Below are 27,752 nucleotides of genomic sequence, written 5' to 3' on the forward strand. Positions count from 1 at the left end.
CCTGACCCTCTCTGCCCTCCAAAGTGTGTTTCCTTTCTCTTCTTCCTATCACTTGTGATCTTTGCGTTTCAGGTTAGACTTCATCTGCTCTAGTAAAACAAGCTCTTTAATCTCCTAATCCTAGATGCCTTTCTCTATACTAATTCTGGTTTTAAATTTGAACCCAAAAGAACAAGATTTATACAGACAACCTAGGTGAAATGGTACTTCGAATTATATTAAATACTCCCTTACTTCCTGGTTCTCCTGGAAGTATTTTAGCTGAAATATTCTAGAACTGCATTTACTTTTTTTTAGTGTTACATACCGTATTAACATGAACTTGCCAAACACTGTTAATTACATCTGATTTTTAAATTATAGTATGAAAGAGCAGACGCAAAAAAAATCTAAGAATGTAATAGGGGGTTGGACTAGATGACCTTTGAAGGTCCCTTCCAACCCTAACCATTCTATGATTCTATGAATACTTAAATACAGGCACTCTTTTGGATTCTGAATATATATTCTATTTGTCTCCAGGGGCACTAATTTTAGAGTATTAAGTCTGGGGAAGGTGTTCCTTTAGTGAGCAACATTTACCAAGAATGATTATTCCAAAGGAGAAAAGCTTCTGTCGTGACACTGGTCCTCTGCTGCTGTGATTTATGTTCTTATTTTCTTTCCCCTGTCTTAATTCCCTCCCATCCATCAAATCCCCACAATGCTTTTTTCAAGGTTCTGATTCTTGTAGATCATAACCTGTGGGAATTCACATCTACTGTCTCCATTGAGGTTTGGGAAATTACACGACAGTAGAGCTGGCTGGTGATCAGACTGCAGAGCACAACCACTTCACATGCTGGTGACCTGCTTCTCTCCACCACCCTGACTGCTGAAAGAAAAGTGCTCATTTTCATGTGCTGGCATCTTGTTTTAGTTTTCTGTAAGCCAGAGCCCTTAATTCTTCAGATAGCTGTGGCAACTGTAGATGACAATTTGATGCTGGCCCACAGGAGTGCAGTTGTGTTATCTGCTGTAACATGGGCACTGAGTTATTGCTACTGGCTACAAGATCATTTAATTTGGGGCATTTTTGGTTGTATAGCATATGCAGCTTTACGTATCTCTGACTGAAGGAAAAAACATATATAAAGATAAGGAGGAACTGTTTCAGACCTGTCACTTCTTCAAACACTGCCCTTCAGGTGTTTCCATTCTCTCTGTTTCTGTGCTTCTGCAACTTAATCACCCAGCCCATTTTTCTGACAGCTTGCTCCCTGCAAAGCAAAGGCCAGTGCATTGTCAACTTCAGTTTTGAAAGTTCAAATTTACACTTACTGTCTTGGAGGAATATTGTCTGGCCTGATTCTGGCATATTCCAATGTATCCTCAGGTATCTCTCTGTAACTAACTCATCTAGTTCCTCCTGCTCCAAAGGTTTTCCTTAGGATGGTAACATCTTTTAAATGTTGTAGACTGCCAGCCTGTCTCTTCTGTTGTTTCAGCTTTTTTAATGAAGGTGGGCTTTAATCTTTCCTTAAATGATAGAGAGTTTAGTTTATTAATATAATTGCAGTAGTTACTGTATTAATAATTTTTTTTATACATTAAACCTCAGTATCTCTTTCATCTGTGTACGGATATGTGAAGGGGGAGAAAAAAAGGTTTCACAGTGTGCATATGTATTCAGCACACGTAGAAGTGGAATTGTTGCCTGTTGCCTTGTTTTCCTCAGACTTCTACTTTGAGCCCCCTTTCCCGTGGTGTGTAAGGTTTTGCTGAGCTGTAGTTGTTTCCTCTCCAGTTGCCCCCAGTGGCTGGCCGGTTCTGGCTGCTTCTCTGCCCAGAGCAGCTGTTTGTCATAGGTAGGCCAATGGAAAAATAGATTTTATTTACTTTGGGAACTCTATTTTATACACTTCAAATGTTTCTAGGTCATGTGCCCGCAAGCTTGTCTAACTGTATTGCACTGTTTCATAGTGGATAGTATGTCATCCTAAAAACCTTGTTTTGCTCACATTCTAAGACTTATTAGGGCAACACTTTCTGAAGAATCCCTATTGCTGCTGTAGATGTTTCCAGAAAAAAAAAAAAAGTATAGCAAACAGAAAAACTGTAAAATTCCTGGTGTGTCCATCTCTTGAATGTTTCAGGCAGTTTTGGTCGCCCTGCTTTAAAAGGAGTGCAATTGAACAATACGAGGTACAAGAGGGAGCAGCAAAGATCAGAGGTGGGAAGTGGCTTCGTAAGGAGAAAAGGCTGAGTTATGCACGACAGCTCTTATGTGTAATCCCATGCTGGGTAAACACTTAAAGCAATGCAAAACAAAGTACAGCAGAGAAGACTCAGAATTTGTCTTCCAAATGGGTCTTTAAATAGCACACTTTTTTCTAGAGTTTCCTCAGTTTTTTAAAACATGTTTGGAATTTGCCATGTTGCAAAGCTATTGTGTAAGTGGTTATAGTTACGAACTTTTTCTTAATTGGATGTTGTCTTTGTCATTAAAACAACATGAATTGCAGTTTATATTCCAATTTTTGAGGAATCTCAGCAGCTTTAATGCATATCTGCCTAGAGATGACCAGTTTTTAAAAAAAGGAGTTAGTTGGAAGTAAGTCTGTGACATATGTTGAACCTGTCACAACTGATTATTTTAGCAAAGAAATTCTGTTGTTGATACAAAAAAAAACAATTTCTGCAGCAAAATGAGCTAAATTTGTGAAAGGATTAATGAACTTCATATACACTGTAGCTGTACTATATGTCTGTATGAGTCCCTTTCAAGTTAGTTCTTCTTTTTTTTTTTCTTCTCTTTTAAAAATCAAACTGAGAACTTCTGTAGGTGCTTTGTCAAACTAATTTTCTTTACAAGATCTATTAAAAATTACGTATTTGGATCATAGAATCATAGAATGGTTTGGATTGAAAGGGACCTTAAAGATCATGTAGTTCCAGGGGACTCAGGGACACCTTCCACTAGACCAGGTCACTCAAATCCGCATCCAACCTGGCCTTAAACGCTTCCAGGGATGGGGCATCCACAACTTCTCTGGGCAACCTGTTCCAGTGCCTCACCACCCTCACAGTGAAGAATTTCTTCCTCATCTAAACCTACCCTCTTCCAGTTTAAAGCCGTTACCCCTTGTCCTATCACTACATGCCCTTGTCAGAAGTCCCTCCCCAGTTTTCTTGTAGGCCCCCTTTAGGTACTGGAAGGCCAGTATAAGGTCTTCCCGGAGCCTTCTATTCTCCAGGCTGAACAGCCCCAACTCTCTCAGCCTGTCCTCACAGAAGAGGTGCTCCAGCCCTCTCATCATCTTTGTTGCCCTTGAAGTGATAGATAGTTGTGTATTTAGGAAAGTTTATATAGGAATTTTTCATTTTGCTTTGCCAAGTTCTTTTGAAAGTACTCCTTCACTTACACTGAAATGGAATAGGTAGTTGTACAGCCTGTGCAGTTGAAGGCTGTTCTGAAAACCAAGCTTTTATTTTACGAGATGGCTGGAGACGCTCTTGAAAGGAATCTTGCATATTAGCATGATAACACAAAGTGTAAATCAACCAGTTTCTTCATATTTTTCAGTGAGCTCTTTTGTTCTATACATTCCTCTTCCTGTTGAGCCATGATATAGTTAAAGATATTCGTCTTTCAAGGTATGAGTAGAAATTTATTTCAGAATATAGAACTGAGCACCCTTGTGGCAGTAAGAGAGAGAGGAGACCTTATGCAGGTGAACTCTTGCCGCTGCATGAAGCCTCTTGGAAATGAAAACAGCTTATGCCTCATGGATGCATGCAGTTTACAGAATGTAAAAAGGTGTTTGTAGCTTCCATTAGAGTAGGACTTTTTCTTATTGCTGAAGCAATTTCCATGTCATTTATCAAGGCATTTGCACTTAATTGCATGCTATAAGTTGCTAATCAGGGGCTTGGAGGTCACTTCACCCAACAGTTGATGCAGTCAAGGGAAGCTAGAGATGCACAGCGTTGGTGGTGCTGACAAGGGTACAGAAATGCTGCCAGGACCCGCTGGGTTGTTGCATATTCATAATTCAATAGTACCCATGGGAAGAGAAGGTCTGCTCTGTTACACCAGCCCTGTTGGTGAGATGTGGTGGGTGTTGATATATTTGTAATGGAGACATTAAATGAGGCATTTTGTTTATATCTACTGTGGACCAGCTGAGATTATGTATTTACTGGAGATTATAAATCAGCATTTTATTGGTTCACCAAGACAGACACAAAGGTATTTATTCATCCCTTTTCTGTACAGAACTCATTAAGTAGTGTGTGGGAAAACAGTTGTGAGTCTTTGTATTTGCGAATGAGTTTCAGTCCATTAAAGTTGTGCGTTCAATTCCTGAAGTTTTAGGAAGAACACATGGCTGATTGGCCATATGTAATACTCAGATGTTGCAGTTTTGCATGTCAAAGGGGAGCATCCTGCAGGAGAGGATTTGTCTGAATGTTGAAGTGAAAGTGTGGTTATAGAAGAAAGCAAACTCTAGAGATATATATAGATATTTATTTTTAGACTTACTGCTGAACAACAGACTTAATGGCAGAGCACCTAATGTTACTTTCCCATAGACAGTTGAAGTAGTGCACACCTTGAGAAAATAAGATTTCTATGAGGCAGTACTGTGTTTAATTAGGTCAGTTGGAAAAGCAGTAGACAAGCTTTCGTGGGAAGAAGTCCCTCAACAGCTCTGAAGTAAAGACTTCAAAATGCCATGGAAGCTGAGAGCAGTTGATTATAATTTGTCATACTGCTTTCTCTTGATCGACTGAAACACAGTTAACACATGTAACTAAGCTTAGAGGAATTGTTTATATATATAATATATGAACTTATATACTAAACTTATAAATAATACATATGACTTTGTGTTTCTTTGTCAGACTTTAAAAAGGTTTACTTTTTCACTCATTGTGGTGGACCTAATAACAGGCAATATCTGTCTACAAACCCCTTCTTATCCTGTGTAGTTGGACTCTGCTTCAGAAGTTTATGAGCAAGTAAACCTTTCAGATGAAGATTTGCGTGTCTCATTAGTGCTCGAGTATCTGATAATATTTACAAATCTGTTATTAAGCAATAAATCTAAAATTATTTGACCTGTGACTTCCTTCCCAATGTGCTTCACGCACTGGGGACATAACCACCATTTAAACCTTTCTGAAGGTTCTGCATGATTAACATTTCAGTTTTAATTTCCATTGTCCTTTGTAAAATCACCCATTATTGCAAATTCATGTCCTAATATGTAAATTTGTCCTTTACAAATTGTATATTAATGCTGTGGTAAATTGGTCAAACATCATAGGGTAGCACGCAGTCATTGCATGGAGTAGTAGGGTATATTTTCTAGACTTGTGTTTTTTAGGTTTTTTTTTAAACCGCTGACAAAAAGAAAAATCAGAAGGTATATTCTTGATTAATATTTTGAGGGTTTTTTTAACTTGAAGTAAATGTCACATTAAAATTAGATTTTTTTGTAAACTCTAAAATAGATCTGTTGCCGTTTGATAAGTGTCAAGATTGAATATTCAGCTGTTTCAGTTGTTTTTAAAACAGCAAATGTGCTTAGGATTTTTTAATAGGGTTTTTTTTTTCTAAACCTTGATATACCTTAGTCTAACCTTTATAACTTCGGTTTGTCAAAATATAATCACACAATAAAAGAATTGCATCTAATGTAATTTCTACGTGCCCTGAAGTGTTTTGCTTCAAACCTGCTGCAACCCCAGGAGGATGCTGGTCTCTGGGGCTTTCTGTGTCGCATCTGCCAGTCCCACAGGGACACCTGAGGTACTCTGGGGCATCAGAGTGATACTATATGCTCATGTTTGAGGAACTGAATCTTATCCTCTTCAATTATTTTAATTTGGTTTTTAATATTTTATTATTTATGGAAGTTAACTTGTGTCTACATGCATAACTGAAAGGAAGTTTTGTCAGAAATTTTGCATAGCTCCAACATACCTCTGATATTTCTTTCTAAAGAAGCCTAAGTATATATACTGGCTGCTAATAATAATCCCATTTGAAAGCTCTCCATTTTGCATTGCTTTTCTCAGAAATTTTTACTTTTCTCAGTAATGAATAAGCAATGAAGACAAATTATGCCATTTAAGTGTTCAGTAAGAAGATAGTTGTTACTCCAGTAAAAAGTTGCACGAAAAAGCATCTTGGGAACTTGTAATAGACACTTTAATTCTCCTTTTCAATATGTACAACATGATCTAACATGCAATTTAATGAACAGAAGATCATGGGATTTGGATACCAACCACTTTCAAGGCTGTTTTAAATACTGATGGTTTACTCAGTAACAAAAACCTCCTGCTGACCTCTGTGAATATTAGATTAGGATTGTGCAGCCTTAGGTCTCAGTACTGTTTAATACTTGGGAAAGCACTGAGATTTGAGTAATCTTACTGTCAGAGCTGTATCTGTAGTAGTGACATATAAAAATAAATATTCGTGTGGGTGCAGAACAGAGGTAAAATATGCATACTCTCTGGGTTGCCTGTGTTTTAAATGAGAGGTGAGCAATTCGTAACTCTGTTATTAAAACAAATTTTGACAGAAGTGGGTTGCAGGAATGGTCATGCAAAAAGAAAATTCTATCCAGCAGGGATGCAACTGTTAGACGGGGAGGTTAGTCAAAAAAGGTCGGAGAGCGGTGCTTGGAGTGACACAAGGGAGGTAAGAGGAAGGCAGCTGTCCTGTGCCTTATGTGAGTAGCTGGTTGGAAGCCTGAGATACAGAAGTATTCATTTCTCAGCTGCCTCATGATCATCACCACTGTGCCATACCCTTGGCTCAAGGAAGAAAAGACAGTCCTAATGCTAAGGAATTAGTTCCATCTCAGTGCTTTTTCAGTCCTCGGCCCCAAGCCAGTGAGGTTGTTCTTTACCTTTAGGAGTGTTTTATGTGGCACAGTGACAAAGAAATGCTGGACTTGTGCCATCTTCTCAGCTTTGTACACCCAAGTAAGTCTTCTCAGTCTGTTCTGAGCAGGGATGTGATTTTTTCTGTGTGTGTGGCAAATGGAGTATTTCTCATACAAAGTTTTTGTGCCAAGTCTTTACTAAAGATTATGAGATTCAATTGCATGAACATAAGCATATAGTATCATTTTGATGCCCTAGGGTACCTTGGATGTCCCTGTGGGACTGGCAGATGTGACAAGGAATCCCTGCAAACCTGCATCCTTCTGGGGCTGCAGCAGGAGATAAGGAGAGATGCTTCAGGGCATTTAGAAATTATACTAGATGTAATTCTTTTTGTCTGTGTGTGTGTGATTATATTTTGTGAAAATAAAGATTTAAATGTGTTCCTGCTTCTTACAGGAACAAGAAAAAGAAGAGACTGCAAAATCACTAGTTCCTGGACATTTTGAGTATCTTGCATTGGATGCAAGAGGCTTTTGTCTCTTTGCTGCCCACATATAAAATGGGTAAAATCTGCCATTTTACTCAAGAAAGGTATTATACAAAAAAATCACTGCTGTTTGTAAAGTGTTCAGTGTTGTAGTAAACCCATCATAACCCCCCTGCCCCAAGGAATTAGTTCCAGAATTAATATTTAAAGGAGTTTGGAATAGTGATTGGTAAACAGACTTGCTCACTGAGAGATCACAGTTCATTCTGTGCACTGAATAAGAAAAATGAGGGAGTATTTATTTTTATACAATCTCCAGCCAGTTTCAAGCAGTAAAGCTAAACAAGCCCTCAATAGCGCCATGAGACATCATGACTCTTATACTGGGATGCAAAGCAGGGCTGGAGTCCACTGGGCAGTGCCCTTTGCTGCCCTGTATGCAGGCTGCTTCCTAGGAGGAGGTGTTTGCGTCTTGCGTTTGGCTTCGGTAATTTCCCTGTGGCTCCAGAACAGGCAAGAGGCGGGGATGTGAGAACTGGGGCAGCTGGGGTCGGGGATGCTCAGCTCGACGTGAGGGTCTCCACAGCAGAGAAAACCACACTCAGGGCAGAGAGCAAAGAAGGAGCCCGACTGCGGTGTAGCGGTTGATACTCGGTTGGGAATGGAAGTGGGATGTGTGTCTAGATTATGCTTTGTAAATAAATAAATAAAATTGTTTAGAGAGGAAGAGTAGAGTCTGTGGCAGCCGTATATTTTCTTACTCAGGCTTTTTGATCCTGTCGTACATCTCGTACCAGAATACGTCATTGGCCTCAGTAGATCTTTCCAAAAATGAATGCTCATGTACAGAGCAGTACAGGGCTTCTTCCCACCTCTGTTGTATGACTCTGTCAATGATTCAGTTCTCTCTTTTAATTTTTTTATATATATGTGCATATTCTTAGCCTTTTCTCTGTCAAAAGTGTCAAATTTTGTCAAAGTCTCCCTAATTAGTGAAAATATTAAATGAAACTGTGCTTACATAGGTCAGTGAACTTAATACGGACCAATAGTTCAGCTGTCAGCAGTGCCTGTTGACATTTTCCTATGCCAGTTTCTTTTCCACCTTTTAGAAGTTAAATTTTCTGCATTTTAGCTGATGATTCTCTGACGTGGTAACATTTGGTTAACTGTATTCCAGTATGATTTAATCTTGCCTAATTTGCAGTTGATAAATCCATGTTGTGCTTTATCCATTTCCTTTTTTCCCCCCACCTTGTATTTCTGCAGCTTTGGACTTTATTTTATCAACCTTTGAATGACTCTGTGGTTGTCAAACTTGCTCTACTATTTAACTGTCTTTGGTAAATGGATCAAAGCTGGGTTTTTCATGTTCCAGCCTAAGCAAATATCTATAATGTGATGGCTTAAAATTAAAATCTTACCATCTTGACATATTATATGTACTGATTCTGAGCAGGTGATGAGTCAGGTCCCCTGTAATTAAAATATTTAATGCTTTTTTAAGTTTTTCCTGAGATAAAATGGGATGTGCTTGTTTTCATTTCTCTCAGTAGTGCCTGAGTGCTTCTCCTTACTGATGACAACTGAGGTAAAGTGTTAATGTGTCTTCTAAGTCATGCCTACTCTGTCTTCTGCTTTACCTTATTATGGCTTCTGAGCATTGTCCCAGTTTGTATCCTGTCCTATTCCTTCTTAAAGAGGTTAGTGAACCCCTTTTTTTCCCTTGCATCCTTTAATTCTCTTTATAGGGTCTAATTCAGCTGGATTTTCAGCAATTTGTATTTTATACTTTCAGAGAAACAAATGTAGGTTTTTTTACGGACCTTTTGAACTCATTTTAGTCCTCTTGTTTCTTTTCTGTAGTGGGATGAGGAATTTGCATGTGGCTAATGTAAATAAAGAGAAAAGCAAGTAGAACACATGTTCTTTAGCATTGAATAGACGTCACCTGAAACCTTTTCAAATGGATGGAGAAGTTTCCATGGATTTCAGTGACTTACTGGTTGACTCATGCCAGCAATGGCAAATGGAAGCATATTTATGATTGTTTTACCTGAAAGTTTTAAAAAACCATAAATCTTTCATAGAGGAAATAAAGGAAGCTCGGTGTCTTACGTGGTGAAAACAGAGGGCTTTTTATTATATGTCAAGGTCTGTTATTTATTGTGAAAGGTAAGTTCAGAAGTTCAGTCTCGTTCATAGCTTTTTCAAAATAACACTTTCAGAAGAGTTATTAGAGAAAAATGTAACCAACTGAAAAAAACTATATGCTGTGGGAGACTTCAAAAGGAGTGAAAGCTTATTGCAAGTATATCTCTATAGGCTGGCAGAATGTTAATAACAACAATATACAGAAGTAAGGGACTTTTTTTTCCCTTCAAAAAGTGTCCTTGGCATTGTGGAAAGTGCCTGAAGGAAATACGATGTGCTGATCAAGAGTAAGGTTTTTATCTAGAAGTATTTTTAGAAGTTCTAACACTCTATAAACATTTTATATGGTACATAGCAAGTGTATTTATATTATTTATATTATAGGAAATAATGATAGAGATTAAATGAAACAATGGATTTTTTTAAAATTACTTTGTGAGAAAGAAATGTCTACTTCCAGGCTGACATAGAATAAAACTGCTCGGTTGTACTGCCTGTTTTCTTTAAGTATCTTTTAAAACCAGGTGCCTATTTTGTTTATGTGATTTATTAATTGTTCTTTAAGTCTTAACCTAAGTTTAATTTTCTAATTTTTAAAATAAGACTGAGGCTCATTTGTTTACACACAGATTGTTAACCACCCTTGATTCTCCTATATTAGGTAACTGCATTAAAAAAAAAAATTGGGATGAAGAAATAGGATCCTGAAGTACTTATAGTAATTGAGGCTCTTAGACTCATAATCTTGACTCTTTGAGTAAGACACAATCTTGACTTTTGAGTTGTGTGACAAATCCCTTTTTCAAGTTGTTTTCCCATCCCAGGAGATTTAAAAAAAAAAACCTGTCACTTAAGGGCAACTGAAAAGTTTGAATAGGAGATATTCTGCATTTTCTACATGAGAGTTATTAAGTTATCTTAGGCTCCAGTTTGGGTTGAGGGCTTGCATTACATGTCCCTGCAATGTACGTGCAGTATGTTGTGTTTTAGCAGTTGCATTGCTGAAGTGGGAGAGCGTAAAATGAAAACTATAAATAGAAAGTTGTTTGGGGGCTTTTCACCTTTGATTTGAATGTGAAAAAATGAAGTTGAAATAAAATTTATCCAGCTCTGTTTAGGGAAATGTGTCCTCTGAATAGATAGATTCATTCTGATGGAGGAACAGGATCCAAACCCCCGGTGCCTCTCAGAGCTCAATCAGCCAGGATGCAGCGCAGTCTGCCTTTGATCTAGCCAAGCTTTTGAAAATGTGCTAGACATGGTGTAGGCCTACTGAAGTCTTAGCAGACTTTTCAATTAAGAACCAAGTCTCAAATTAGAAAGCATTGAATTAAATAGATGAATGCTGAACTTGGAGAAAATGACTAAAAAATTTCATCTTGACATTCAGTTGGAATAGAAGACATCTTAAGAACAGGGACAGATCGAGGGCCATTTTGCGGGAGAAAATAATGCTGCTGGCACCTTTCTTGTTCAACTACTTGAAAGTATCCTGTCTTGAGAGTAAGCCCAGAGAGCTGGATGAGGCTCTTTACTGCCTTTCCCAGCCTTTTCCTGAAAGAGCTTTGCTCAGGCCACTCTCTGTTGCTGATTTTAAGTAATGAATGTTTGTGGATATTGACAACTTTGTTTCAGTTGATTTTAAAGAAAATGACCGAAGTCAAGTTGTATCTGAAATCTGCTAGTAGTTGAGTAGATGGGGAGAGGCTGTTCAGTAGGGCCTGTTGTGACAGGACAAGGAGTAATGGTTTTAAAATAGAGGGAGGTAGATTTGGATTGGATATTAGGAAAAGATTTTTTACAATGAGGGTTGTAGAACACTGGAACAGGTTGCCCAGAGAGGTGGTAGATGCCCCATCCCTAGAAACATTCAAGGCCAGGCTGGATGAGGCTCTGAGCAACCTGATCTAGTTGGGGATGTCCCTGCTCCTTGCAGGGGGGTTGGACTAGATGACCTTTGAAGGTCCCTTCCAACTCTAACCATTCTATGATTCTATGATTCTATGAAATTGTGTTGGACAGTGAAGCACCTTGTGCTCCTCACCTGCATCGTGGTGGGGCTCTGGCAGGTTAAAACTGGCTGGCTTCTGTATGAGGGACTTGCCAGAGAGGGGTTATCAGTGCTTTGCATTGGTGGCAATGCTGCAGATGGCTCTTGTGTTTCAGGTCCTTGCTGGAGACTTCCAGCAGATTGCTTGCAAGGCAACAGAAAAAAGTACTTTCTATTTCACAGACTTGGGAGCAAGACTGTCAGTGTTTCATTTGAACATCTGAGCTCAGTTAGCTGATTCAGAGTGGGAAACAGTATACTGTATTATTCTTAGTTAGACTACCATAGAACCAAAAGATGTCTTTGAAGTCCTCTGATTCACTAAGAGAGTGATTAGTTGCTGGAACGGGCTCCCCAGGGAAGTGGTCACAGCACCAAGCCTGTCAGAGTTCAAGAAGCATCTGGATGATGCTTTTAGTCATATGGTTTAGTTTCAGGTAGTCCTGTGAGGAGCAGGGAGTTGAACTTGATCCTTATGGGTCCCTTCCAACTTGAGATATTCTATGATTCTATGATTTTGGGCAGGAGGATAGGTGAAACTCATTTTTTTTTTATGCTTAAATTAGCATGGAAACTAGTTTAAGAGGTGGAATCAATGGTTGCAAGAGAAAACATATCTTGTTTGTTGTTAAATTATATAGCTGTCTTTCACTCTAATTGCATTGAACTCTATGTATCCCCTTTTCTGAATGGAAATGAAAACTGCCCGACTGTGTTCGTTGTACCTGTAAGGCAAACATTGTGGTTTTCCAAGTAGAAGAGGCTTGTGGTGAGACCTCAGCACAATTTGGTTCATACCCAGCAGCTATGAAATTCTGAACAGTCACTGCCTGCATTACACCAAGAACCACAAAACTGTGCTAAACTGCAAATTAGCTGAAGTATTACCAGCATTACAGCCATATCAGTAGTATCACTGGTATCAGTGGTATCAGTGATACTGCTGTGAATGGGGATGACTTGTAGGATATCTGTTTGAGTATATATCATATTTTTACATGTATAGCTGTTGATGCTGAAGGAAAGGAAAAATATGTTATATATTGCTGTTTTCCAGCTGCCTTGCCTCTCTCTTTCCAAGATCAGTCAGTTGATGGCTTGAATTCTGTCTTCCTTGGACCTCGAGTAAGGTCATCTGAGGGGGAAGTGTTCAGACTGCTTACTGAGCTCAGGGAGAAGACATCACTCTACTCACTGACACAATATGTTGAATGATGAAAAGTTACAGCATTTCCCATCACAGCTATTTTTCTTCCTAGTGTCACTGTGGGACAGTATTACTGACTTATGTTTGCATCCATTTGCAGGAATCTCGGTGGCCGTATTTGTTTGGAGTGATCGTTGTTCCTTCATTGATACAAGTCGTGATTCTGCCGTTTCTTCCTGAAAGTCCTCGTTACCTCCTACTTGAAAAACATAACACGAGCAAGGCAGAAAAAGGTATGGTGTGTTACTTTCTTGCAACAAAAGACATTTATTGTAGGGATGCAGGCTGGAGAGTAATTTTGATATCACAGTAAAAGCAGAATATTCCAATAGGAGAGATGCTCTTGGCAATTATTTTTCCCTCACCTTTTTTGTTTGTCTGTGTGTGTGTAAATATAACTGTTGCTTTGATTTTTTTTAATAAATAAATTAAAGAAATTATTTTAAATAGATTAAATTCTCCAACAAACTAGCCTATGTAGCATTATGCGTGGTGATGCAAACCTAACCACATCATCCTGCTGTTATGCATCAGCCACTATATACAGGGTTCACATCGGAGTGAAAGGTGGTTTCAGTCTTCGTGACTCTCCCTTATCTACATTGTTTGCAGTTTGACTAACAAAAACATCGATTCTGTTGCGGGTTTGTTCAGTCATCACTATGTTTGATGCTGTGCTTCTGTAGCTCAATAACCTTTCTAGATCTAATAACCTCATACACCTATTTAACTAGGTGTCAGTTCTTCCATACAGCTTGCTTCAGTTTCGCAGACACAGGCCAGAATAATTTGTTCTTACTTTAGGTTCTATATATAAAATAATTTGTTTGCATGACCACAGCTACTGTACACTCTGCCCCAGTAGAATGACTACAGTCAGTTCTATGTTGCAATATGTCATCATGTTATGGCTGAGAGAATGTTGAATATTTGGTTTTGCTTATTATAGGGACACATTAAAAATAGGAGTGTACAAAGAAGGAAGGAGTCTGATTATAATACCGAAGTGTTTGCAGAACATAACTGCACTTCAAAAATTATCTCTAAAAACTTCATTTGAATATAACCCTTAACATTTTCAGTCACTAACTAGTTGCTTGCAAAAATACTTGCAAAGTGCAAATCAGGCCCTGAAACTTAAATTTAATACTCTTTTAGCATTAAATGAATGCAAGTCCCTCTGTCCTTTCTTCTACTATGAAATGAAAAATTGGCCTTTTTTGTTCTGATGAGCAGTCTGAAATAGAAATGGAACACTAATGAAGAGTCTCCCATGTTGTCTCAGTTTGGTGTTGAATGAAGAATTTTGTAAATGTTGGAGCCTCAGACATTTAGAGATACATTTCAGTGTATAAAAAAAAAAAAGAAGAGCAAAAGCAGCAAGGCTTTGGGGAGAATTCTTTAGCTTTACAGAGTCAGCAGAGATTTGCTGAGGCAGAGAACAGCTTTTCCAGGGACCGCAAAGGAAAGGGCTTGCCTGCCAGCTGTGGTCGGAGCACCCAGCAGTGATCTGGTGGTGAGCAGCTTGGGGCTGGCTGTGGGGTAGTAACTTCTGCAGCACCACGGCTGGGCTGGAAAGAAACGCCTTTGGGTGCCAAGTTTAAACTGGCTCATTTCTACCTGAGAAAATTGTACTGAGAAAAAATGTACTTCCAGAGCTATGGCTGGCAAAGAGTCTGCATCTGCAATGACGTTGCATAATGTCACACTTGTTTTAGGGATCTGTTGGAAATACTGCCACAGTACCTGGAAACCTCAGCACGGACTGTGAAGCTGGGCTTCTCATAGGTAGAGTTTAAAAATGGTAAAAAAATGGCAGTAAAATAACATCACCTGCCTTGAAATTCACACCATTTACTGGTGCTAGGAATGAGCCAACTGCAGTCTGGAATGTTTTCAGCATATGTGTTCTGAAAATGATTTGAAAGCTAATCTAGAAGCATTGGACGTAGATTTTTGAATAGAAGACACCAGGAGAGCAAAGTTACCCGCACCTTATTTGGTAGTTGAAAGGAAATGAACTTTAACAACTGGCTTACTGGTTATGAGAAGGTGGCTTTCATGAGCCACCTTAAAGACACCCTGAGAAAAGAAAGAGGAGGCTGATATAAAAACTTTTCAAAGTAGCTTCTTATCAATAGAAGCTTTTGGACCTGATTAATTCTAAAATAAAAATTTAATACTGAGATATATTGTAGTACAGACTGAAATTCCTCTGAGTGTAAAATTCCACAGCTTTCAAGACAGCTAGGGACTGATGATTCTAGACAGCGATTTGCAAAGGACCATAGGACAGGGAGGTCTATGCATCCCTCTGAATTTCCCTCCCTTTCCTTCCCTGTCAAGCAGCCATGCTTCCAGAATTGTCCATCTTGTTGCACAGGCAAGGTAGCCTGTAGAGTATCAAGTGCAACATAGGTAAGGATGATTGTTAGACACCATTTTGGAGTTCATAATCCATAGAATCCACCTGTAAGACAGCACAGATCATATCAATTTATACTTCTGTGTTATAAAGTATCTTCATGTTTTATTATGACGCGTGTTAGGAACACAAGCAATTTTCTTACGATTGCACGTCCTTTGTAATCCCCCCTCTCCTAATGCAGATTTGCAAGTGAGAGTATCTTTGGATCTCTGTTCAGTATGCAGATAAATGAGGAAGGAGTTTGGTTGACTCATGGAATGACCGAGCTGGGGCCACCTGTGATGTTAGCCCAATGGGGGGTTTGGAGCCTTCCCTCCCACCCCAGGGCATGTGGAGAAAGCCAAATTAGGCACAATCCAAGTCTCAGGTATCTGGAGTAATGCAGTGGAATAATGAAAGCAAGTAGGGGGAAGTCACAAAATAGGAGGATGAATAACTATGAATCAACAATAAAGAAAAATCGTTGGGATGTTAACATTATCTGCACAAATTGGGGAGGAAAAGCCTGAGTATTAGGGAGACCAGAGTCTGTGGATTATTAAAAAAACCTACTGCTTGTAAGCCATATAATGACAGTGCAGTATTCTCCATTTTAATGATGACTACAGTAATGCTTTTGAATTATTTGCCTCTTAGGTTAAATCTGCATATTAATATCAGAAATGTACAAGTCTTTCTTCTGACTAAATAATTTTTCTTTCCCCTAACGGATCAAGGCTATTCATGCAAATGTACATTTCACTGTGGATTATACCTTGTTGGAGAAATATAAAACTGTTATTTGTAAAAGGTCTGCTGTATTTAAGGCAGATGACTACATTAGTCTTTAAAAACTACTCTGAAACGGACGTGTGTGTCAAAGCTTTTAAAAAGGAGATGACAACATTAATCTTCCTAATTGTTTTAGAGCAATAAAAATCCAGTGGGATAATGTAGGTCATTGAATTTCCACAAAACTCTGCTCCTGCTTTCATCTCCTCCTTTTCCTCTGCCCTTGGGAGATAACCAAACTATAACTACCAAAATAGAAGCAACCTCATCTATTTTTTTTTTGGCAGAAGTGTAAAGAAGCATGATGCCTTTAAGTGGCAAATAAGAGACCGAAAGAGGGAGAAGGATGAAAATGTGTTGTGTAAGCGATGGAAAAGAGAAGAGATTAGAAAAGAGATTAGAAAAGAGAAAAGATTAGAGCAGGTAGGGGTCATGTCTGAACATAAACCACACCACCACTAGAGAAGGTACTCTGAGCACAAGAGTAGTGAGTCCTCAGATGAGTGATGTCTCCTGAGCTCCACTAACAGGGATCTACCCAGTTCCCTGCTTTCCCCTTTCTGGCAGCGCAAACAGTATGTGCTGTGGGTGGCTGAGCCAGTGTCTGGCTGATCAGCCATTCAGACACTGTGGCTGACTTGAAGTTGTCTGCTGCCAAAAGCAATGCCACCAGCTGAGCTCTGCTTGTCCTGCTGGAGGTCACCATCCTGTATCTGACTCCTGAGACCAACAGGAGCTGAACCATCTCCCATATTCCTGTCTCGCTGACAAATTTGAAAGAAATTATTTAAGTGTTGTGAGGGGAGAACAATTGGCTGGACCAACAGCACAATCTGTAAACCTGCTTTGCTCAAAAGCTGGTAATGGGGAGAGGGAAGGATCGTTCCAGCCTCCCAGGCTCCAAAATTAACATTCTCCTCTCTTGACAAGAACAGAAGGGAGAAAGATGCTTGGCATTTAACTGGTGTGATCTTTCTTCATGATGCTCACCAGACAGCACAGAATAAATGGGTATTTAAATGGTTGAGGAGAAGGATTTTGGAAGGACATCGTTATTCAGTTGCTAGAGAGCAGTGAGAGTGAAGAGTAACAGGGATAGAAACAGGAAGAAAAAGAAAAATCTGCTACTGTAATCACATCAGGCCATTTACCATCCAAGTTTTAGGATGGTGATACAAGAATTTGACATTAGTTGTCTAGTAGTTGCATGCCATGTGGACCCCTGATCTGTGACTGCGGCAGTGATGCAATTTAAATAAAAACAGTAGTAGTAGTGTGATGAAACAGAATATTTTTATGACTAACAACATTGGTTATAAACACTTTCAGTTGGAGAGTTGACGTGTCTCTGTTGAAGAATACTGTTATAAGGAGGAAGTCTGCATTTTCGATGCGGCTACAGTAGCAGGTCATATAAATCAGTAACGGAATTCAGCTGGCATCCCAGCTTGCCAGAGAACAAGAATATTGTTACATCTTTAGGGTCAAATAACTTGGTTAAAGTGTCACAGTAACATCTGTTGGTGACGTACCAAATCTGTTCATCTAGTATATTCAGTCATACATTAAAACTCTCCTGGTTATGAAAGAAGCATTGCAATAGGTATAGCAAGAAGTGTAGATTTACATTCTTTCTGCTTATCTGGGCTTCTTGTACGTCTCTAGGCATTATAATCCATACTTAGGAAAGAAAAAGACAGCCATGACTTCTAGACTTGCTGGCTTATGATTGAGGCTTGATCTCAAACGACTGCCGACTGCTAAAAGCTGGAGTGATTGTAGAATGTCTGTCTTACTTGTAAGCTTTTCCTAAACCTCCTGTCCTTGACAAAGGACACTTGGTTCATTGGACCTGTGATACATCTCAATTTACCAATTCTTGTGGTATTTTAGGGTGGCATGTGGATATTTTGTTTTACCTGTACATCTTGGCTAGTTTAAAGTTCAGGCCTATTTTGTATTGATGGTCTGTGAAACCAGACGTAAGAACAGGTAAAGATATAATCCCAAACTGGATGATCAATGACAGAAGGTCTATGTGTTTCTGTACTTAGAAGGAGGAGGAGGTGACACATGGCAAAAGCGTAAGCCTTTTGCTTGCAGTTATATTTACTGAATTGGAATAGCAAATTTGAGATTTATTCTTAAACTTTGCTATGCTACATGCCAGTAGTTAACTGATATTTTGCTAGATTTAAATAGCTGTTTAAATCTCTTCTAGCAAGATACATCTAAATTATTCTTCTGGCTATGCAGTACTCTTATAAAATTAGTGGTATATGAAAATACTGGTTTTTAATTTTGCCAAATATTTCCGTGCTGACATGAAGTCACTACAAGGAAATTACTACATATCTGATTCAAAAGCACTGAAGTTGGGTGAAACTTTTGCAAGTGCTGAGGCAAACAGCAAAGCACCCTGTATGTCTACTGCTGCTCAAAACAGAAGCCAGCATTAATAGGAGATGCCTAATTGGGTCCATCCAGCCCAGTATTGTGTCTCGCACTGTGGCCGAAGAAGATGCTGTTTAAGCAGAGCTTAGACAAAGCTTTGCGTTAAAGACAATGGGTTTAATATACTTAATCATCAGCGACATGAAAGTGAACATCTCTGTGGGAAAGAGATGATGATAATACTCATGGAGCTTCTTTTTTTTTTTTTTAATTTTTAAAGGCATAAGCCCTATTACCCAAACTACTACCTGTGACCACTTCTCTGTTTCTGCCTCATCTTGTGTGGGGCTGGCTCTGTTCTGTAAACCACACAATAGCATTTTGATCCTTTTAAATGTCTTCTCCAAGTTTACATCCTAATTCCATCTGTACAATAACAGGTGATTTCTTTGCACAGTCATGGAAGTACTACAGTGGTAAAAGAATTAGTAATTCCCTGTGTGGCTGAGTTCTTGAGTGTCCATCTTTTGTTAATTTAAAGTCTTGATTGATTTTAAAGACAATACCAACCTGATTTCATTCAGACTTTTGAACTGCTTTCAAATGTTTCACCTTCACTTAGTGTTGTAGTTCAGCCTCAGTCGGGGCCAGACTATGCAAGTCTCTCTCTCACTCCCCCCACCCTCCGAGAGAATAGGGGGAGATGATGTAAGGAAAAAGGCTTGAGGTTTGAGATAAGGACAGGGAGAAATCCTTAAAGTTACCATTACGGGCAAAACAGACTCGACTTGGGGAAAACTATTCATTTATAGCTAAAAACAAAGCAGGATAATGAGACAGAGAACAAGACAACCTCCCTCCACCCCTCCCTCTTCCCAAGCTTAACATGATCTCTACCACTTTCCCCGCCCTGAGCGGCACAGGGGGGAAAAGGGAATGGGGGTTGTGGTCAGTTCATCACATGTTGTTTCATGCTGCTGCTTCATTGTTGGGGAAAGAACTCCTCACATTCCTCTTCTGCTCCAGCATGGCGTCCCTCCCATGGGCTGCAGTCCTTCGTGACACTGCTCCAGCGTGGGTCATCTCTTCCACGGGGTGCAGTCTCTCCAGAACAGCTGCCCCAGCGGGCCCTCCATGGGCCACAGCCTCCTTCAGGCCTCCACCTGCTCTGGCGTGGGGTCCTCCATGGGCTGCAGGTGGATCTCTGCTCCTCCGTGGACCTCCATGGGCAGCAGGGGGACAACCCGCTCCACCATGGTCGTCACCACAGGCTGCAGGGGAATCTTGGCCAGAAGTCGCATTACTGCTCCCCCTCCTTCTTCACTGACCTTGTCATCTGCAGCCGTTCCTGTCACAAGAAAAATTCTTCACAACAGGCTGGCAGATGCCTCTCAGGATCTCTTCACGTCTCATTCACTTCTCATCTCCTCTCCACTTCTTGCAGCCAGGCCGAGCCGAGTTGGGCCCAGTCGGCTGCCCGGCAGGCGGCCAGAGGGTGAGGCCTGCAAGGCCCACGAGGCTTGCGCCTCCCCCTCTCCACCCCCGCTCAATCTTCACATCTTCTCTTCCTTCTTTTTTTTCCCTGTTTTCCCCTTCTTAAATACGTTATCGCAGAGGCGTTATCACGGAACATTCTGCTACCAATTGGCTCAGCCTTGGCCAGCAGCAGGTCCACCCTAGGCCTGGCTGAGTCCACTGATAAGGGGAACAACTAGCAGTTTCTTACAGAAGCTGCCATCGTAGGCCCCCCCTCACTAAATAAAACCAGAACACTTAGCTGAGATCTATAAAAGCTGGTGGTGTAAATGGAAGAGTTTTTCAGCTCCTTTCCCCTTGACTGGAACCATCTACTTCTTTTGCTATTTGTAAAAGCAATGTACCAACTTTTGAAAGCTAAGCACCTAGGTCCTTCTGATCCAAGGGAATTAAAAAGAAATCTGGGAAAAGTCTAAAAGTTGCTATAACTGCAACTCCTTAGGTGGTTTTAAGCGTGACATGAAGATAAGACTTCCCTATAGAGAGAAGCAGGCAGTCATGGCAGGAAATGAGTCACTGCAGCGGGGAGAGGAACGACTGCTGTGCTTCTCAGTGCCTATAATGCAGGGGTTTAAAATGTAAAATGAATAGAATTGGACATCACACATTGAAAGACCTTTGAGGTTTCCCATCTCCCTGCTAATGCAGAATTTATTTCCATATTAATTATGTATAAAATGGTGATTTTTATTGTACTGAAAAACTGTTAATGGAAAAAAATTAAAGATGTGTTGAGTAGCAGGAAGATGTTTTCCGAGAAGGCTGTGTTGTCTACTCAGAACTATGCATGTATAGCATAGCATTTTCTTAGCATTTCTTGACTTGTTGGTAATTTTAAGTATCCATCAAAGTATCCTAGTGGCATTTACATCTCTGGCCCTCATACCAGGGAGGGAAGAAAATGAAAACAGGTGTCTATGTTTTTTTGCCTTGTACTTGGTAATTTTGGTAATTGCTTTCTTTTTACTTCCTGGTCCCTCTAGAAATACAGCAAGCTCCTTTTTGCAGAAAAGACAGATTGCTTTCTTTTTACTTGACTGCACCTATATTTTTTACTTGTGTGCCCTACAGGAATGCCAAGGATTCTGAGGACAGGAAAAATAAAGAAAATTGTGCACTGACCTAATTCACACTGATAAACCAGATGCTTAAAAATCTGAGAGAATCTTTTCAAAGAAGAGTGTGGTGAAATGTGTCTGGTTGTTCTCGTCTTTATCTGAATTTTTCTTTATCAGTGCTCTGATAATGCTGAGGAAAGTGTAATTTAAGCATGAAACATTGACTGCAACATACCATAGGCACACGTTGTTCTAATTTTACATTTCTTGTCATAGCCTATAAATGCATCACACTCATTTATCAAGTACTTAGCATGTCATTTAATAATAAGTGGGCAGTGGCACAAGGACAAAACTCAGCAGCTTAAATTGTGGGGTTTGAGGTCTGAATTTGTTCACTTGTTTCTGATTGTGTGAAAAGATGAATCTCATGCTGTTTCTGAAGGATTTAAAAATTCTGACCTCTCCTCTCCCAAAAGAGAAACTAGATATCAGAACAAATGAATGTTATGAATTGACTATCCAAGTCCTTTCTGTGATCCAAAAGAGTGTATATTTACTGAAAAATGTGAAATGAATTTATTTTTAGTCAGTGCTGTGCAAAGGTGCGGATAAGAGGAAAATGGATTTAGTTTAGGAGAACTAATTCAACTTACTCTATTCTATTAATCAACTTAACAAAATTAACAATTTTAAGTGACCTGCTGTGTAAAGGATTGTTTTTAGAGTTAGCATCCTACTGGGTTGCAAAGCCTTGTTGCAGGGCTATGTGTAATGTAATTGTTTCTCTGCAGTCATTCCAAGATGATGCACATTTTAAACGTATCTTAAAAAGCCAACCCCTGGGGTATGTTTGTAAGATTCTGACAAAAGTGTCATCAGCATACAGTCTCTGTAAAACAAGGTTGGTGGAGATAAACCACTTCCATTAGGAGGTATCTGTTTGTAGTATCTCTTGGAGGAGGTGTGAGCTGGAAAGCTTTTATTATTCACAGTTGAAGGATATCTCAGTAAGTCATCGATGTGCAGTAATATAATACTAAATGGTATGTTTTCCTGGGGAGATAAGGTTGGTTGTTTGCTTACATTTGCCAGGTAAATTGACTCCTGTGTCTCCAGTGTTGACAAATAGAAAGTCTTGAACTGCTCTGTGTAATTCTTTCTAATACTAATCATCTTGACAAAGTGAACTTTTGTCTGTATGCTAGTAAAAACAAGAGGTAATATGAAGAGTAATAGCTATTCCTTTCAAATGTCTGCCTTTTCTTGGTTTACCAGACTTACGTACTTTTTCACATGTTATTACTTCTCTATCCAATCTATCTCCAGCAATGAAGTCTGCTATATTGTTAGGCTGCAAAAGTAGCCAAGTCAAATAATGTTCAGAACCGCGTTGCTATTAAACCCTTTTTTTCAGATTACACAGGGTTTCAGCTTGGCACTGGCTCTTAGGCTATTTTATATATGAAATAATATACGGAGAGATCTGGTAGGGTGCCACATAATTTATATTCTTGTTGTAGTTTCTGAGGCCAATTGGAGGAATGAGCCAGACCATACCCAGAGCAGAATGATATTGTTGGCAGAGGAATAACTAAGTTGTGGCCCATGTGTGTTCCCTGTTTGTGTCGCAGATTTCCATTTCTATGAAACAAGCCTGTTATAAATGCACGTAGTGTCAAGTGTCTGGGCTAAGGTACATGTCCTCTCTTTGCAGCATTTCAGACCTTCCTTGGGAAAGATGATGTGTCTCATGAAGTAGAAGAAGTTTTGGCAGAGTCTCGAGTCCAAAGAAACACCAAGTTAGTGTCGATACTTCAGCTCCTGAAAACCCGCGCTGTGCGATGGCAGATCGTTACCGTGATCGTCACCATGGGCTGCTACCAGCTCTGTGGGCTAAATGCTGTAAGTGTCCTTCTACAGGCCATGACATCTCCTGGGGTGCTCCTTTCTTTCCTTCTTTTTAATACAAGGTTTCTGCTATAGCATTCAGCAACCTCTATGACTTTCTATTTTTGGCTGTTTCTTATTAGTAATAATTTTGTTACACCAGCATGTGGGAAGGTCCACAGAAAGCTGAATCTTTTTTTTTTTTCCTTAAAAAAAAAAAAGGGAGGGAAGCCCTATTGTGTTAACTTTGAAGGAAAATATTAAAAGGTAGCACAGATCAGCCGAGAAAGAGTGTGCAGCTTCTCCTTCTGTTTCTGGTCAGTTGAGATCTGGTCAAATCTGCCCCGTGTTTGTTCCCATTAGGTAAACTTGGTCTTTTCAGTAGACATTTCTGTTTGGATTAATTCAATTCTGTACTTACACAATTCAGCAAAAGTTCCTGTAAGTGGTTCTAAGAGGTTGCACTAAATGTTTGATTCTTCTTGTTGTTTCATACAATTTGAAGAATAGGCTGCACTTCAATATGCCTTTCTTGGAAAGCGGAGCAAGAGGAAAAAAGACACAAAATGGTCGATAGCAAGAAGTCCTGTTGACCACTAATGTGTCTGAGGCTAATGGATATCAAAGTCTCCTTTTCCATCTGTCTAAGCCTATTGTATCAGCTAGGAGAGGGTCACAGGACAATTTAGATTGGAAGAGATCTTTGAAGGTCATCTGTTCCAACCCCTGCCTGAAGCAGAACTGACTTCAGGGTTGATTCAGGCTACTGAGGGCCTTGTGCAGTCAAGGTTGAAGAGTCCACAACCTCCCCAGGCAACCTGTGCTGGAGGTGTTTTCACCACTTATACTGTGAAAAACGTTTTCTTATATCAAGCCAGAACTTTTCTTGCTGCACCTTGTGATGTCTGGATTAGATGCTTTACAATGCACAATACAAATGCTCTCATGAAGCACCGCAAAGCAAAACAGGTTTTCGTCATTGCTCAAAGGCGTTGGTTGCTTAAATATGTGAAAGGCAGTATTAGCACTGCTGAAAGGAGCTCTCGCTGTGGCTTTATGCAGCAAGTTCTTTCCCACAAGGCTAATCAGTGATAATAAATGTAAATGCTTCTGATATCTAAGACAACACATTCAGGTTTGTCTCAGGTGTCTCTATAGCTTTGAAACTCCTAATACAAAGTAATTTGTCCAAGACCATTTGAAAGATTACTGCAAGTAGAACTCTGGTATCTACTTTTTTAACGAAAAATAGGGGGGAGCTAGGAGATTTTTTCATACTGTGTAGTGAACTATAAAAACATTTGTATAGGTGGTGTTTTCTTCTAATTGTAGGATTTCAGTGCTAATGACAGGCTATTTTGTTCTTCATTGTGGATACTTTTTAAAGAAAAGAAATGGAATTGTCTTGTCATCCAGTCTTTCTAAGATTTATCAATGCATAAGTGAAATAAAGTGACACTTATACAAAGAAACAGACTTTTAAAATAATGAAGCACATTGCCTAAAAAAAAAAGGAATGCTGCAGCTAAATTTTCAGGGATAACAATTTTGTGACTTTGAGGATATTTAACAGATGACAGAAATTGTCCAGTATTTTGTGGCAGAGCAAATCCACTCTCAGAGCAAATCCACTCTCCCCCACAAACATAGTGGGGGTGTGGGGGAATAGTGAGACATGTCCAGTCCAAAATGAATAGCAGAGTTGTTTTAAAGTGTCATTATAGAATCATAGAATCATAGAATCATAGAATGGTTAGGGTTGGAAGGGACCTTCAAAGGTCATCTAGTCCAACCCCCCTGCAAGGAGCAGGGACATCCCTGACTAGGTCAGGTTGCTCAGAGCCTCGTCCAACCTGGCCTTGAACGCTTCCAGAGATGGGGCCTCCACCACCTTTCTGGGCAACCTGTTCCAGTGTTCTATAACTCGCATCATAAAAAATTTTTTCCTAATTTCTAATCTAAATCTACCCCCCTCTATTTTAAAACCATTACCTCTCGTCCTATCGCAACAGGCCCTACTAAACAGCCTATCCCCATCTTTCTTGTAGGCCCCCTTGAGGTACTGGAAGACCGCTATCAGGTCTCCCCGGAGCCTCCTCTTCTGCAGGCTGAACAGCCCCAACTCTCTCAGCCTGTCCTCATAAGAGAGGTGCTCCAGCCCTTTTATCATCTTTGTGGCCCTCCTCTGGACCTTCTCCAACTGGTCCATGCCCTTCTTGTGCTGGGGGCTCCAGAACTGGACACAGTACTCCAGGTGGGGTCTCACCAGGGCAGAGTAGAGGGGGAGAATCACCTCCCTCGACCTGCTGGCCACGCTTCTCTTGATGCAGCCCAGGATGCGGTTGGCCTTCTGGGCCGCAAGGGCACATTGCCTGCTCATGTTAAGCTTCTCATCCACCAGCACTCCCAAGTCCTTCTCCTCAGGGCTGCTCTCAATTCATTCCCCGCCCAGCCTGTATTTGTGCCTGGGATTGCCATGACCCAGGTGCAGGACCTTGCACTTGGCCTGGTTGAACTTCATGAGGTTGGCACAGGCCCACCTCTCCGGCCTGTCAAGGTCCCTCTGGATGGCATCCCTCCCTTCCAGCGTGTCCGCGGCACCACACAATTTGGTGTCATCGGCAAACTTGCTGAGGGTGCACTCTATCCCACTGTCCATGTCGCCGACAAAGATGTTGAACAGGGCCGGGCCCAGCACGGACCCCTGAGGGACGCCACTCGTGACCGGTCTCCACCTGGACATCGAGCCGTTGACCACCACTCTCTGAGTGCGGCCATCCAGCCAACTCCTTATCCACCGAGTGGTCCGTCCATCAAACCCATGTCTCTCTAGTTTAGAGAGAAGGATGTCGTGCGGGACACTGTCAAAAGCTTTGCACAAGTCCAGGTAGATGATGTCAGTTGCTCGTCCCTTGTCCACCGATGCCGTCACCCCATCATAGAAGGCCACCAAATTGGTCAGGCACGATCTGCCCTTGGTGAAGCCATGTTGGCTGTCACCAGCCACCTCCTTGCTCTCCATTAGATGGCCACTTTGTGAAATATGCCTCAGAAAAACTGGTTTTGTCAGGAAACTTGTGTATCAAGTTGGCTGTTTTAAGCCTTACCTTTTTTGGTTTTATTACTCTGTTTCTCCTCCCATATGATGCCACTAAACATTGAAAAAAATTATTCACACAAAATTTGCATTGTGAAATTTTTTAGATAGTTCATCCAGGAAAAACAAGCAAATGATGAGAGGTCAAGAGAAACAGTTGGATCGTTTGATTAAGAGACCAGGTTTCAATTCCTTATCTCTTCTGCATGGCTTTCCTGGCTGATCTTGCTTAAGTTGCCTGAAGCTCAGAGATTAGGGGTGACAGATACAGCTGTATGCAGGTCTTGGTTTGCCTGGCTGCATCTGAGCACCTGCTGAGTGTGTGCCAGCATCAGCAAGGTTTAACTGGCTGTGAACACTTCCTTCTAACTGATAGCTCCCGTTGTTCGCTTTGTCTTTAGTGCCCTGTTAGTCAGTCTGGTCTTTTCCACAACTGCCATCTGGGCAGGGCATATGGGAAAGTTGGACTTCTTTCAGGCGAGAGTCTCAGGTCACTCTCAGGGGAAATTACCAACTGGCAGACTTCTGTAATCTTCCTGCTGGTATCTGAGAACACTTGCTTCCTTCTAAGGCTTTTACTTCATAGTAAAAATTTGTTTTGCTTAAAAATGGTACGGTACAAAAATGGAACAGAAATCACGATCATGTTAGTGTATTCAATTATGACAAAATACCAGACAGTCTGACCTAAGTTGACAGATGAGTCTATGTTAGTCTTTTTTAATCTGATAAAATTTATCCATGATACATATCATCGATTATTTATTTATTTATCTTCCACTATTATATTTCAGTTCTAAAGACACAAAATTACAGCAAAGTTCTCATTGGTGAACTTTATCCTTTTTTATATCAAGAAATATACTGCACTGCATATTGCTTTGACAGAGTCATTCCCAAGTGGGATACCTATGCTTCTGTGGGGTCTGTCCTTAAGGCAGGGACTGTATTTCAAATAGTAAGAAATCATGCAGGGGATGGGGGCCATGCAGCAATGCATGTTTTCAGTATGCAAAGGACCTGCCAGAGTGTGCGCTTCACACCTGCTGTAGCAAGGACCTGGCGTCAGGTAGCGTAGGAGGGGATGAACATGCAGTATGCATCCAGTATGCTACACAGTGTATGTCTGTGTTGTTGCCCATCTTTTTTTTGTTGCTTTCTTTTCGTGTTGAAGAGTTGAATTTCTTAGGAAGAAATGTATGTAGGGAGCTGGATGAGAAATAGAAGGGCTGGAAAATTGAGTCAATGCTAGAGGGGTCCCTGGTGTGAAAAAGTTTGGGAACACCACTGATAACGTATACCACATGCCACTTTAAGCTAAGACCTTATAGGAGTAAAAGCTTATGATAAGCCAAGAAAACAACTTTCATGCGGATAACTGTAATCTGCAGACAAGAATGCTAAAATTTTGTTTCCAAACTCACAGAATTCAGACTGCAGAGATGCAGCTGTTCCTTGTGGCAGCTGTTTAACTTCATCAAACTTCACCAAAGTGGTGAAGTTTTACTTCAGCCTGTGAAGCAACAGCAACCCACCATGAAGTCAGTCCCACCATAGGAAGTCAGATGTCCCGGTGTTGATTTGGACTAGACAGCAGTTATGTCTGGGTTTTTGGACCTTCTGGCCCATTTTCCACAGCTCTTTTGTTCCAAAACTTTCATCCCAAAGATGTAGCTAATAAAAACCACGTTAGAAAAATAACTTAAGAGAAAGTAGAGTAATCGTTATTAACCGAGTAAGGTTGTCTCAGTAGTGTCCTAGAGCAATGTGTTTCCCTGTTTAATGATACACA

General features: G+C 40.3%; 1 protein-coding gene across 1 annotated transcript in view; it reads left to right on the plus strand.

Moving 5' to 3' along the window:
- The window catches only part of SLC2A9 (solute carrier family 2 member 9), a 105,699-nt gene that overhangs the window by 23,077 nt on the left and 54,870 nt on the right, over positions 1 to 27,752 (plus strand). The window contains exons 6-7 of the mRNA XM_086746662.1: positions 12,887 to 13,019; positions 22,691 to 22,878. Of these exons, the coding sequence (XP_086602788.1) occupies positions 12,887 to 13,019; positions 22,691 to 22,878 (321 nt within the window). The remainder of the gene's footprint in view (positions 1 to 12,886; positions 13,020 to 22,690; positions 22,879 to 27,752) is intronic.

Source organism: Chlamydotis macqueenii, chromosome 4 (assembly GCF_036417535.1).
Source record: "Chlamydotis macqueenii isolate bChlMac1 chromosome 4, bChlMac1.mat, whole genome shotgun sequence".
Classification (NCBI taxonomy): Eukaryota; Metazoa; Chordata; class Aves; order Otidiformes; family Otididae; genus Chlamydotis; species Chlamydotis macqueenii.